We start from the raw sequence: 12,743 nt of genomic DNA on the forward strand, positions 1-12,743 counted from the left end.
GAGGTTCCAAGTGAACTTGAATTTTGGGGGGACATTACTCTACTCACTACACTTACCGCCACATCAACAGTCTCCAGTATTATAAAAGTGGATTATGGGGGCACTTGGGTGGCTCAATTGTTAGGCATCTGCCTTTGGCTCAGGTCATCATCACAGGGTCCTGGGATCGAGCCCCACATCGGTCTCCCTGCTCAGTGGGAATCCTGCTACTCCCTTTCCTGCTCCCTCTGCTTGTGTTCCCTCTCTTGCATGTCTCTGTCAAACATATAAACAAAATCTTTAAAAATAAAATAAAATAAAAAGTGGATTATGACTGAGAGAGCCACAAGGCACAGACTATTTAAGATGGGGTCCTTAAGGAAACCCAAAACAACAGAAGAGAGGGAAAATAAAACAAAATAGACATCTAGAGGAAACTGAAGTCTTTGGCACCAACAACTACAGCAAACACTAAACACAGCCTAGATCCTCATCAGATTAACCTAAAACCCTGTTCTAAAAGTCTGATTAGCTCAGGTCCTATTATCACATACATCACATCTGAACTTCGACAACATATTACAAGCCATGCTCAAAGGCAACAAAGTAGTCTGAAGAGACAAAGCAAGTATCTGAACCAGACTCAGCTATGACAACGATTTTGGAATTGTCAGGGAATTTAAAAGGACTATGATGAATGTGTTAAGGGGTCTAAAGGAAGGGGTGGACAGCCTACAGGAACAGATGAGTGATGAAAGTAGACTGGAAGGCTGGAGGAGTTGTCCTTGTCTCCTTGCCCTTCCCCCAGGGAAGATAAGGGTCTGGTAAGGCAGTTTCTCTGGATTCATGCCTTTATTAAAGAGAACATAATGCTCTTGGCTTTCAAAATGGTTACATTCCCCCAGAGTGTGTTTGAAAATGGTTACTTTCCCCTTGACTTGGTTGACGCATGGAGATTTTTGTCCAGAACCTTCACAGTGAGAGCCTGGTGGAGCTTCTGGAAGTAAAGCCCAGACAAGTTTGGGACTCCGGGGATTTTTAGCTGTCAGGTTAGTCCACACTCCGCCTCTGGCAAGTCATCAGACCGTTCGAGTGTTCCTGTTCCTACAGACTGTGGGCTCCAATGGCAGCTTCAGCTCCTGGTAAGGCACATTTCTCTGTATTCCCCTTACCCGCCAGATTTCAGGCTGGTGTGTTGCTCTATGACCTCAGTTCTCCAATGGATCTAAGAAAAGCTGTTGATTTTTGTTTGTTCAGGTTCATTTCTTGTGAGGACGGAAGGAACTGACTCCCAAGCTCTTTATGCATGAGAGTTGCCTTTTGGAGGCTTTTTGTTATTCAGAATTATACAGTTTGTTGTCACGATTATTATCTTCCCACTAATAATTCTTTTCTTCCTTCTTAAAGGCACACCCCCCCCCCTTTGCTGAAGACTATCAGGAAACAGATGTGGAGTAACAAAAATAAGAAACATGAGAAAGTTATAAAGGGTCAGAATCTTACAAACTCAGAGTAATGACTTTCTGGTCTGTGATTTTGACTTCTCCCTCTAGAAATCTGTTGAAGCCTTGGTAATTCTCCCTATCTGACCTTCAGACATGATGGCCACTGCTCTTTCTTGTTGCCAAGTTTTTCTTATCTTGTCCTTCTCCAAAAGTGTTTCTGGTGTGTTTTCTTGTATTGCTGTTACTTTGTAAACAACTTGAGGTCCAAGCCTCAGTCTTCTCTGTCCTTGGTGGTTGTCTGCCATCTTGTACAAATCCTAATCCTGTGATTAGGATTCGGGAAAATGGACTATCAGTTGGACTAGATTCTTTCCCCAGTTGGTTTGGTGTAGCGTGAATCACCTATGTCACTAAATAGCCACTTACTAGCACTTAAGCCCAGACAGGTATCCACGTGTCCAACCCAAGCCTGGCTCCAACAGGGACAGATTGCTCCTAGGAAGAGCCATTCTGAATCTGACAACTAGATATTTGACCAAACCATCAATGCACCTTCATTGTAGAAAACCTGGGAAATACAGCTAAGTATGAAGAGGAAAAGGAAAATGATCCATAATCCCATGGTCACTCTTTTTACTCCTCCGGAATTTTTACTGTGCACGGCTAATACTCAGGGGGAAGGAGAAAGGGTTCTCTAGGAATCAATAAAAATCAAGGACTGTTACTGCCTGAATTGTTCTATGTGTATGCAAAAAAAGGATAACGCAGTGGTTCAGGAAAGCGGCTGGAATATAGCCTTTTTGTTCAAACGTGTCTGGGTTCCAAATCTCAGGTCCACCACTTATTAGATGACCTTGAGCCAGCTGCTTCTCTCTGTCTCAGTGTCCTCCTCTGTGAGATGAGACCGCTCCCACCTAGCCTCCAGGGTGGTTGGGAGTTAATTCAGGGATCTGGTGTACCTAAAGCACTTTATACAGCACTGGGCACCAAGCCCCCAACAGGGAGCAGTTGAAGGGAAAGAGGAATGAGGAGAAGGAATTAGAGACCACCTAGTACATTGTGCTTAATTGGCTTCCAGCAGAGGATTTCCTGCTGTTTTAAATGGAGTGTATGACAGAGACCCAGGTTTCAGGTTGTCTTCACAGAGGAATGCCAGCTAATAAAGAAAGAAGGAGTAATAAAATCAGATAATTGCCATTCTGCAGAATCCCGTAATAATGGATTCCGTCAATATCATCAGATGCTAAAGCCATTGAATGAAATGCTGTTGGGTACGAGATGTTTACACAGTATCAAAATATCCTTTCGGGGGCACCTGGGTGGCTGAGTGGTTTAAGCCTCTGCCTTCCAATCAGGTCATGATCTCTGGGTCCTGGGATCGAGCCTGGCATTGGGCTTTCTGCTTAGCAGGGAGACTGCTTCCCCCTCCCCCTCTGCCTGCCTCTCTCCCTGTTTGTGATCTCTCTCTCTCTGTGTCAAATAAATAATAAAATCTTAAAAAAGAAAGAAGGAAGGAAAGAAAGAAAGAAAGAAAGAAAGAAAGAAAGAAAGAAAGAAAGAAAAATTAACTTAATTCTTTAAAAAATCTTTTCGCAGATTATGTATTAAGGACAGGGGAGAGGTCTCACCTTAACTAAATGATCAAAATCAGATTCATAAATAGTGGGACAGACTAACTTTCTGTGCCTCCGGATGTGATCTATTAGGGAAGGACATAGCATCACCTCCAGTAGCATCTGGCCCCAAATAGTTCCTCTGAATTACATCGTGAGGAAACAATTATGCAAACAGAGATTGGGAAATAGTCCATAAGATTCTTAAAGAACGTCAACATCATGAAAAACCAAAAATGGAGGGACAACTCTACGTGAAAATACATTAAACAGTGTGTGAACCTTAATTGTATTCAAGATGATAATTTTTTCAAAAAGGATATAAAGGACTCCAATTTAAGGAGATCATTGGAGAAATTAGAAAAAGGACTGTCTGTGACATAATATGATTGTGTCCCTGCTACCTTTCTTGTGTGCAATGATGGTATTTTGATTCTGTAAGAGAATTGTCATCCCTTTTTTTTTTTTTTTTTTTTAAGAAGCAGGCTAAGTACTTAGGGGTGAGAGTAATCTTATGTCTACAACTAATTTCAAAGCATTCAGCAGAAAAAGGTGTGGTTTACATAGATATGTGTAGCTAGAAAAAATTGGTGAAGGGTAAATCAGTATTAGTCTTTCAAAGCCAACCATGAGATCTCCTCTTTTGCAAGTTCAATATTTTAAAAAATTAAAAATTTGTAATAAAACACAGCTTCCAGATGAATGCTAGGACAAGACTTCCGAAGGACTGAGGCATTGGAACTTCCTCCTTAGGAAAATGAGAGAGTGTCTGGCTTGAAGACATAGGCGTCATCTTTTCTGGCCACATTTTCTTGCGTCTTCTTTATGGACATCTGGTCCACAAAGGTAAGTATAACCATCCTGTACACTTGAATTATATTTGGTCTTGCTTTACAGTTCCAAGAAGATTTCCCTTGAGCTAATGTTTACTAGAGTTGTAATACGACTAAATGCTCTACTATATATGGACACTAGGACTGCCTCGAACAGGCTCAAGAAAGAGCGCAATGAAAAAACCCCTATGTTCATGTTGTGGAAATTTCACAATTATCTGGGAAAAACAAAGAGTCTGTGTGAAAGCTATTTTCCTTCCCAAGAACATCTGACCTCCCTGTCACATGTGATCGTAAACCATGACTCAGACCTTTGATCACATCAGGGAAACATAGAAAGTAGGAAGTTAAGATTTTTTTTCTGGGAGATCCCTAAAGAAATAACACATAACAAATAGACAACTGACAGTGTCTAGGTTGGTTTGTATTGTCTTACATGTTGTCAATAGCGGACTACGAATTATTCTTTTCTTTGCTACTCAAAGCAGATGGAGATGGTCATGTCACAGGAAGGATGAATGAGATGGAATGCCAGCTCTTGGTGACAGAGGAAATTACTCTCACACAGTAAATGGGGAAGGAGGATGGGGGGAATTCAAAAGATGAATCCGTCTCTAACAGTACCTGCTCCAAGGGATAGTACGTTCATTTCTTCTCACCTGCCCATTCCAATTGTTTGATGAAGACTGGTTCTAGGATGATATTAAGGCAGATTCCTGGCTCAGGGAGGCAGAGGGTGATAGTTGATTAGTGATGTCTGTGTTATGATTTTTGAAAGACCATCTTGGCTTGCCTGTCACTCGGCCATCCTTGAATACCCAACATTAAACTGAATGCTGGAAAAACCCTAAAGTCTTCAAAAAAGCTTTGTTAAAGTGATGATTATAGCAATATCTAATATCTGTAAAGCACTTACAACGGGCCAGGCTGTAACCGGAATGCTTTGAGTGTATTAACTTAATTGATCCTCACGACGATTGATGAGGTAAAAGCCATTATTATCGTGCTCACGTTACAAACAAGGAACTGAAGCAGGCTTCCTCAGGTCTTTCCTCACCATGTCAGTAATCCTTTTCCAGTTATCCTATTTCAAATTTAAACCCCCATCTACTCTTTTCTGCTCTAATTGTCTCCTTGGCACCTGTCACTGAACTTGTATGATGGTAGTTAGTTATTGTCTCTCCTCTCTCCCTGGGATGTAAGTTCCTGGAGGAGTTTTTGTTGGTTGGTTGGTTTGGTTTGATTTGTTCCCTCCATCTTCAAAGCCAGCAACAAGGAACAAAGTTCCCTCTGACTTTCTCTTCTGTCTCCCTTTCCTGCTTTTAAGGATTCTTGTGATTATCGGACCCACCTGGGTAATACAGATTAATCCCCTTATTTTTAGGACAGCTGATTAGCAAACTTAATTTCATCTATAACCTTGATTCCCACATGACTTGATGCCACATGAATCAACACATTCCCAGGTTCTGGGAATTAGTATGAGGATATCTTTTGGGGGAGGGCGTTATTCTGCCCACCTCACAAGTCCTGAGGAGTGCTTGATGATCCACAAAACCTTCCTGGTTGCAGCTGATGTTTCTCATTCCTCACTTCTGACCCCCTCAGAACCAGCTTCCTTGGGGTATCCATTCTCCCTGAGCCCTGTAACCCAAGGGTGGGCCTAGGCATTGCCCAAATTCCCCAAGGCTCATTTAAAACAGGATGAAAACATCACTGTCACAACTGGCACTGACACTCCTCTTAGCCAGAGAGATATCTGGACAACTGTTAGGGCAGAAGGTGGGGCCCGAGGGTGGAGGAGTCAGCATGAACCCAGGCCACAACTCGGGGGCTCGAGAGACAGAGAGAGGCCAGGAAAGCAGTGGGGTGAGAGGAGCCTGACAGCGAGAGGCTGTGGCCTGGGTGGAAGAAGACTTGAGGATGTCCCCTAGGAATAGAGTGCCCATAGGCATTTTAGCTTGGGAAATGCTTGGCTGAGAAGCCAAAATTTGTGTTTCTGTAATATGAATCCTCCCCATCTCCATGTAGCCCTCCAAACTCCAGAAATACCCAGGACACTGATGACTACCTGTAGGCAGGAAGTCTTGGGGGATCTCTGCAAAGAGGCTAACAAACATAGTGGCCAGAGGGGGTCCTGGAGGTGTCAGCTACCCCTGCCCTGGGAACTTGCTGAAAAGCTGGGAGGGTTTTGGCTGTCTGCAGTCCATGGAACAGGGCATCCCAGGAAGGGCTTTGCCCTCTTCCCCAGACCCTTGAGGTCCAGTGGAACTCATCTCATCTAGACCTCATGGGATGGCGAAAGTCTATTAGATTTCTAGATCTCACAACTAAAGCAAGGCTGTACCTGTTCATTTTATGTTCTTGAAGGCGTGGGGATAACAGGAGGGCATTCCAATTGGAACACCATAGGTTTTCAGGCTCCTGGCACCCAAGCTGCTCTCCCCCAGGCTTCCCCCTCCCTGCCCCATAGAGGACTCACCTTTGACCCTGTCGTCTCTATCTGAAGTCCAGTAACCCCCCTCTGTCCCCAATTTAATCTTCTCAGGGCCCAAAGAAAGGGGGAAATGTTCTTTCTAACTCTCACTTCTTAGTTTCCAAGCCATTCCAAGCTGCATCTGGCACAAAGTGGAACCAATAGATGTTTATGTTCCTTGGGGTCAAAGTGTAGGCGGTTTTTAAGGTTTCTGATACATGTTGCCAAACTGCCTTCTAGAAATCTGAGAAGGTCCTTCTCCCTCAACTTTTGCCAGCACAAAGAATTGCCATTTAATAAATTTCTGCCAATATAACATGAAAAAAAATAACCACCTCATTTTCAGTTCTTTGATTACATGTGAAGATGGGTTTTTAAAGTATACACATTACCCCTTCAAATGGGGTGAGTAATAATGAAAAGCCTATTTTAAATGTCGTTAAATCTCTATTTAGATATGAGAAAATTTCAATACATACGAAGAAGGGAAGGTATTGTTATCTGTGCCACTTTTGTTATGAGAGCTTTGGCTAGGGAAGGGGAAAGGAGAAAAACCAGAGAAACATGAGGAAGAGGAATGGAAAGAGCAGAAGAAATAAAAGAGGGAAAGAAGAGATTAAAAGGACAAAACTCAGAATTGGGGAAAAAAAGGAGGTTTTCTCTTTTAAATGGAGTACAGGAAAGGGAGAACAGAAAAAAAAAAAAAAACCAGTATGAATTGATCCTTCCATGAGACTCTTCAAATAAACTGTAAATCGTACAATGAACTAAAAAAACCCAAACTAAAAACCCCAAAGACATCAAATCCAGCAACAGACTCCGTGTGAGTGGGAAAAGGGGAGGGAATGTGGAATGGTCCTGGTTCTCCATGAGCTGAAAGTACAAGGAAATCCCTACTGACACCGTGCAACTTAGATTAGATGCACTCTTCCAGGATTGTGCCCGAGCGTTGGGATTGGGTTCTTGTCCTTCACACCGGGGCACGCTTGGCTCACGTCCCCGGCACGGCTGGCTGAAGTTCAAGGTTGGCCGCTTCTGCACATCTCATGACTCCCCTCTCCCGGCATTGTTGTTTCCTACCCTGGTGTCAATGCTTTCACTTTTCCATTCACAGTCATAAACCAATAAAGGCTAACTTCAGTGCGATAGTCCCCAAACTACGGCAGCACAGCCAAGGGGGCAGATGCACCATCGGATGCTGGCTGCCAGGCAGGGGTTCCAGGTGACAGTTCAAAATGCCCATTGGACAGCAAATAGCTTTCTCTGGTTGGGGGGTGTGAGAGGAGCAGAGGGTGTTGGTTTGTCTGGTGGCCAAGGGTGATGAGGCTGTTGGAAAGTCGAATATACAAAAATCAGCGATGGGAAAGTTAACAGTAGATGAGGTCAACGCCAGTTAGGTATGAAGCTACTTCGGTTCTGACCTACTTTGTGAGAGTCACTAACATAGGTGACTAAGGTGTTCAGTCTGGGAGCGCATCTCAAGGAGCTCAAGTAGAGTTCTAAAGAACCACACTGAATACCCACCCGCCATGCTCCTGACTGGCCCAGGAAATCCCCAAGGGACTGGGGGGCCAGTCCTGTTTGCTTGTGTTGCCGCCAGAGCAGAAAGTGCCCCCCACCTCACCGGCTGCAGCCTGGTCCAGGTGTGGTCAGCAGCCGGGCCTCACCCCACCTCCCTGGGGACAGTGTGTCCAGCTGCCACCACAGTCAACCCCCACCAAACTTTTCCATGGATTTCTTCCCTTCATCCACTCCCAGTGACCTCAAGACATCTCAGCTCAATACTTTAGGGTGCGTCTTTTAAGGACATTTTTTAAAAAGATTTTATTTGTCAGAGAGAGAGAGCAGCAGCAGGGGGAGTGGCCGAGGGAGAAGCAGGCTCCCTGCTGAACAAGGAGCCTGATGTGGAGCTTGATCATAGGACCCTGGGGTCATGACCTGAGCTGAAGGCAGATGCCCAACTGACTGAGCCACCTAGGTGTCCCAGTTAAGGACACTTTTTAATGCAACCACCAGGTTCCATCATCATGGAAAATAAAATTAAAAGTCAGTTCATACTTGGATTTCCCCCTAGTTGTCTAAAAGGTGTCTTTTTACAGCTGGTTTATTGGAACCAGGTCAGGACTCCAATGAGGGCATCTTTGGAGGGAAGTGCGTTACATTTTCTTAACAGTCTTTTTTGTTCCTTCCTTTCTTTCCATGTCCTTGGTTTGTTGAGGCAACTAAGTCACTGATCTAAGAGGACCTGCTCCTTGCACAGCAAATAACTGGGATCCTCTCCCCACTTGGTCCCCTGGAAACACTCCACACTCAGGCACCTGCCTCCTGACCCTCCTCCCGCTTTGGGTCTCCCTCTCAAATCCCAACCTCCCAACAACAGTTCCCCCACCATGGGTTCGGCCAGGCCTTCCTCTCCCCCTGCTCTGTTTTGCACGGATCACCTGAGCCTCCCTCTTCTTTAGGGTTCTCTCCGCTTGCCATGACCAGGATCAGTGATCACAAAGGAGAGCCGGAGGGCTGAGTCAGCAGGCACGCTCCTGCTGGAGGAAGATGGGGCAAGTTCCGGCTGTGCAGCGAGAACGCGGGGGAGGATACGGGGGCATCTTATCTGTGCGGGTATCTGCCTTCTGCACCAGGTAGCGCCTGTTGGGGGGGCTGCATCTGAAGGCCGAGCGCAGGGCATCTAGAAGGAGCCCCCGTGTGACTACAGGCAGTGGGCCTTCTGTATCGCCTTTGGGCCAGTGGCCTGTGCCTGAGGAGTCGTGATGGGCAAGCCCGATGTAAATGTGTGATAGAGCCTTCAGGTACATTCTTCCCACTCCTGAGAGAGAGTCGGAACCTCTTGGCTGATGTCATGCGGCGCTGAGTCATTTTCGGGGGGGCCCCCACTCACGCTAGCCATGCTCACTCTCGCTCTGAGGAGTAACTCTCGTGCCGAGGCCTAGTCATCTCGGCTGTGGGCTGTGGATGTTTCCCTCTGAGCTAACCGCAGTGGTTATGGGAACCGTGTCCCCTCTAGTCCCCTCTGCAAACTTTCTTCCCTTCACCCCCAAACTTGTGGGGTACCCCTCCAACCCCAGGGATCCAAGTCTTCACGCTCATGAGGCCGGGACACGTCCCTGCTCACATGCCTGCTCAGGCATGAGGGGACCACAACGCCTTCATTGTTTTCTCGGACTTCACTTCTGTTTTGAGGACTCCCAACCTCCATTAACTCGGGATTCTCCTCTGTCCCCAGGATTGCATGCGTGCGGGGGTGAGGCTGTGTGGGGAGTGTGGGGCTGGTCAGCCTCCGGTCCTTGGGACATCTCTGATCCATGCTGAGTCACATCCGCAGTGATGCTCTGGCCCCACGTGGCCCAGGCCGTCAGCTCCCACGGGTGGCGTTTAACCCGTCCCCATTTCTTCTAACTTGGATGATCAGTGACTTCCTCCCCCCTCACGAGATCAGGGTTCCTCTGTGGTCCCTAAAGTAGAACCCCCTGGGGTGATAGGATGAGGCACTTCTTGGTTTCCCACTGCCTCCCCCCTGTGGTGTGTGGGGCTCAGACAAGTGCTCCCATGCGGGGCTGGGCTGCTGGGATCTCTGCAGGCTGCCCCTGTCTCTACCTGGGCAGGGGGAGCAACCCCTCCATCCTCGCTCTCTGATCCCCACAGCTTACTGGGGTCTCTGTCATACCCTTCCCTTGGGGCGCTGCTCCCTCTGTGGGCTCCTTCTCAACGATCTGCCAGCATCTTGGGCTGTTTGCAAGGAGCCCCTTTAATGAGGTCAGTGGGTCCGGAGGGGTGGGGAGGTCAGTGAAGAGCTGGCAGAGGAAAGATAGTGGCCCTGAGGCCTTGAGATTGTTGGACCGTGGCTCAGAGCCATGGTGGGGGCGGGGGGTGGATGGTGGAAGAGCGCATGACCCTGGGGGAGGTCGGAGGGATTCAGGATTCCTCGGGCATTTGCTAAGAGACAAAAAGATCTAGAGGAGAGACTTCAGGGTCAGCTGCTCCTGCGAGGAGAGTCCACTAGCTCCCCCAAAACAAAGTTCTCTAGTTCTGATTGTAAAGCTTGCAGAAATTCGAGGAAAAACCATTCAGTTGCAGGTGGGAGAGAAGTTGATTCACCCCTTTGCCCATCAGGTCCGCCGCGGGCTGGTGTCCAGTCTCTGGTAATTTCCATCACTGTCCTGGGAAGGTTTCTTGAGGTCTGTCTTGGAACCCCGGCAACAGAGGGATGTTACTGTGTGAGTGACGAATGACAGAAAGGGTCCTCTCGAAGTTTCTTCTCAGTTGTTCTCACTACTGGGCCTGGGGGAGGAAGTTGGGGAGATAGGGGGCAGCCTGAGGCACCCCTTGCCTGGCCATCATGTGCCAGCACAAAGCCCAAGGGGTGCTCATCTCTCCAGGCTCTTGCTTCTTGACTCCACTGTCATCTCTGTTGTCAGGGTACCTGCCTCCCCGGGCCATGGATGCCCAGAGACAGATATGGGTCCCCTGTCCTTGCAGGGAATTGCTGAGTCCAGACATCTTACAGGCACCCAAGCTCAGGGACTGGCTGAGCTTCTTGATTCCCCCATGGTGGGGGGCCTCCCGGCACAGGGAAGGGGTGTACAGGAAGGTGGGGCGGTGCTCTCAGGGAGTGTCCCTGGAGGGAAACAGCCAGGATGCTGTCTCCGGTGTCCCGTACGGAGCCTCACATGGGCTGGCTCAGGTTGTAGAGTGGCTTTGCCCTGGGATGAGCACACCTGATTTCAGCCTGAGCACTGAGGCCCGGGACCCCACAGAGCTTCAGTTTACTCATCTCTGCAATGGGCACAGCTGTGTTGCAGGCAAGGCTTCCAGGTCTCTCTCTCCAGAATTCTCTGCCTCCGAGGTCCCAAGGACCTGAGCAATCCTAAAGGAACAGAGGTAGGCAGACTCCCGAGCCCTGGGTCACACTCTCTCCTGTTCCCTGGCAGCGAGGAAGAAGAATAGCGTTATTATTATTCCACTGGGCCTGGTCGACTATCTTCCCTTCCCTTTGCCCTTTCCTTGTCCCTTTCCCCCTTCCTGCTGCCCTCCAGCCCTGCCCTCTGTAGGCCCCCACTCTGGGCCCTGGGCCTGGCCCTCCCCCTGCTGGCCCAGCTCACACAGCCAAGCTCTCACCTCTCACCTGCTGGCCCTCCCCTCCCTGGGAAGCCCACAGGGCCCGCTGTCCTCACAGGTTCCATGGAGGCCCCTGCAGCCCCCACCCTGCCGGCCTCCCTTCCCCACCCTGCCTCCCCCCTTTCTGCCTGGCCTTTCTCTCTGTCTTCACTCTGCCTTTGGCCTGGGCCTCCCTTCTGGTCCTGCACTGGCCTCCAGCCACCTGGCCAGACTGGTCAGCTGCTCCTACTCCCCCGCCCACCAAACGGAGTCACTACCTCCCACCATCTCCCCACATTTGAGCCATCCTGCAAATCGGCCCAGGGGCCTGGCATCTCCGCCAGGGGGCACCTACCTCTCTGGGAGCCCCAGGGGTCCCTCACCTGCTGGGCTTAGGGAGCAGCACGTGCCTGGTCACTGTGGGGCAGCCCCGTGGCACCCCCCATCTCCCCAGTGAGTTCTCAGCCACGTGAGTGTCCTGCGTGGGTCACCCAGTGGGTGCCCTTCCTTGGGATCAGTCCACAGGCCAAGAAAACATGACAAACTGCTCTGTGTCCATGCCTGCCCCCTGCTCCGGGCTCTCAGAGATCCCCTTGGGAGGGGATGGCTGGGCTCAGTGGACTCAGGGTACATTTCCTTGCAGGGCTGTTCCCCTCCCTGAGGCCAAGCATAACCCCCACCTTATTCAGAAGGAGCAATGGTGCCTGGCACTTACCCCATTCCCTGAAGCCAGCCGCCCCAGGAGACAGGGACCTGGGCTCCCTTTGGCAGAGGGGGGCTGTGGCAGCGGGAGTAGGGGTGAAGCTCTGGTGCAAGGGGCTGGGCCCATGGAGCCCTGGGAGGTGGGGCTGGGACCCTTGCTGAGGAGAGCACCCTGCTCTCTGTGGGTCCTGGGCCCTCAGAGGGCAACTGCTCAGCTCTGTGCCTGAAGCTGGCCCTCAGCATCCTGCTGGGTGAGGACTGTGCTCCCACAGCTTCCCTGGGGGCAGCTGGAGGCTGCGAAAGAGAGTTCCAGCAAGAGGGGAAGGCTGACTGGAGGGGCTTTTCTGAGCCACCTGGGCCTCATGGCCTCCATGCTCTCCATGACTCCTTTCCCCGTAGGCCCCCGTGCAGCCAGAGCTGCTACTTCTCCCACCCAGGACAGAAGCAAGAAAAGGCTGGACCAGCCAGATATGGGGGGCACCCATGTTTATACTCTTCTGTTTGACCAGATGGGCCAGACACCCTGAACTGGGGTGGCCCCAAAGCAGCAGCATGCCCCCTCTAGGAGGGTGAGTATTGGCTAAGT

The 12,743-nt window shown here is 49.2% G+C and overlaps 1 protein-coding gene across 2 annotated transcripts in view; it reads left to right on the forward strand.

Moving 5' to 3' along the window:
- Nucleotides 1-905: 905 nt before the first annotated feature.
- The window catches only part of GPR55 (G protein-coupled receptor 55), a 37,688-nt gene continuing 25,850 nt past the window's right edge, over nucleotides 906-12,743 (forward strand). The window contains exon 1 of one of the 2 annotated variants that reach the window (XM_082689797.1): nucleotides 906-1,121. In XM_082689797.1, coding sequence (XP_082545923.1) covers nucleotides 1,103-1,121 — 19 coding nt within the window. In that variant the 5' untranslated portion in view covers nucleotides 906-1,102. Of the gene's footprint in view, nucleotides 1,122-3,827; nucleotides 3,884-12,743 lie in introns of those variants that run through there. The other variant, XM_082689799.1, reaches the window with a different exon arrangement.

Source organism: Mustela nivalis (genome assembly GCF_964662115.1).
Source record: "Mustela nivalis genome assembly, chromosome: 11".
Taxonomy (NCBI): domain Eukaryota; kingdom Metazoa; phylum Chordata; class Mammalia; order Carnivora; family Mustelidae; genus Mustela; species Mustela nivalis.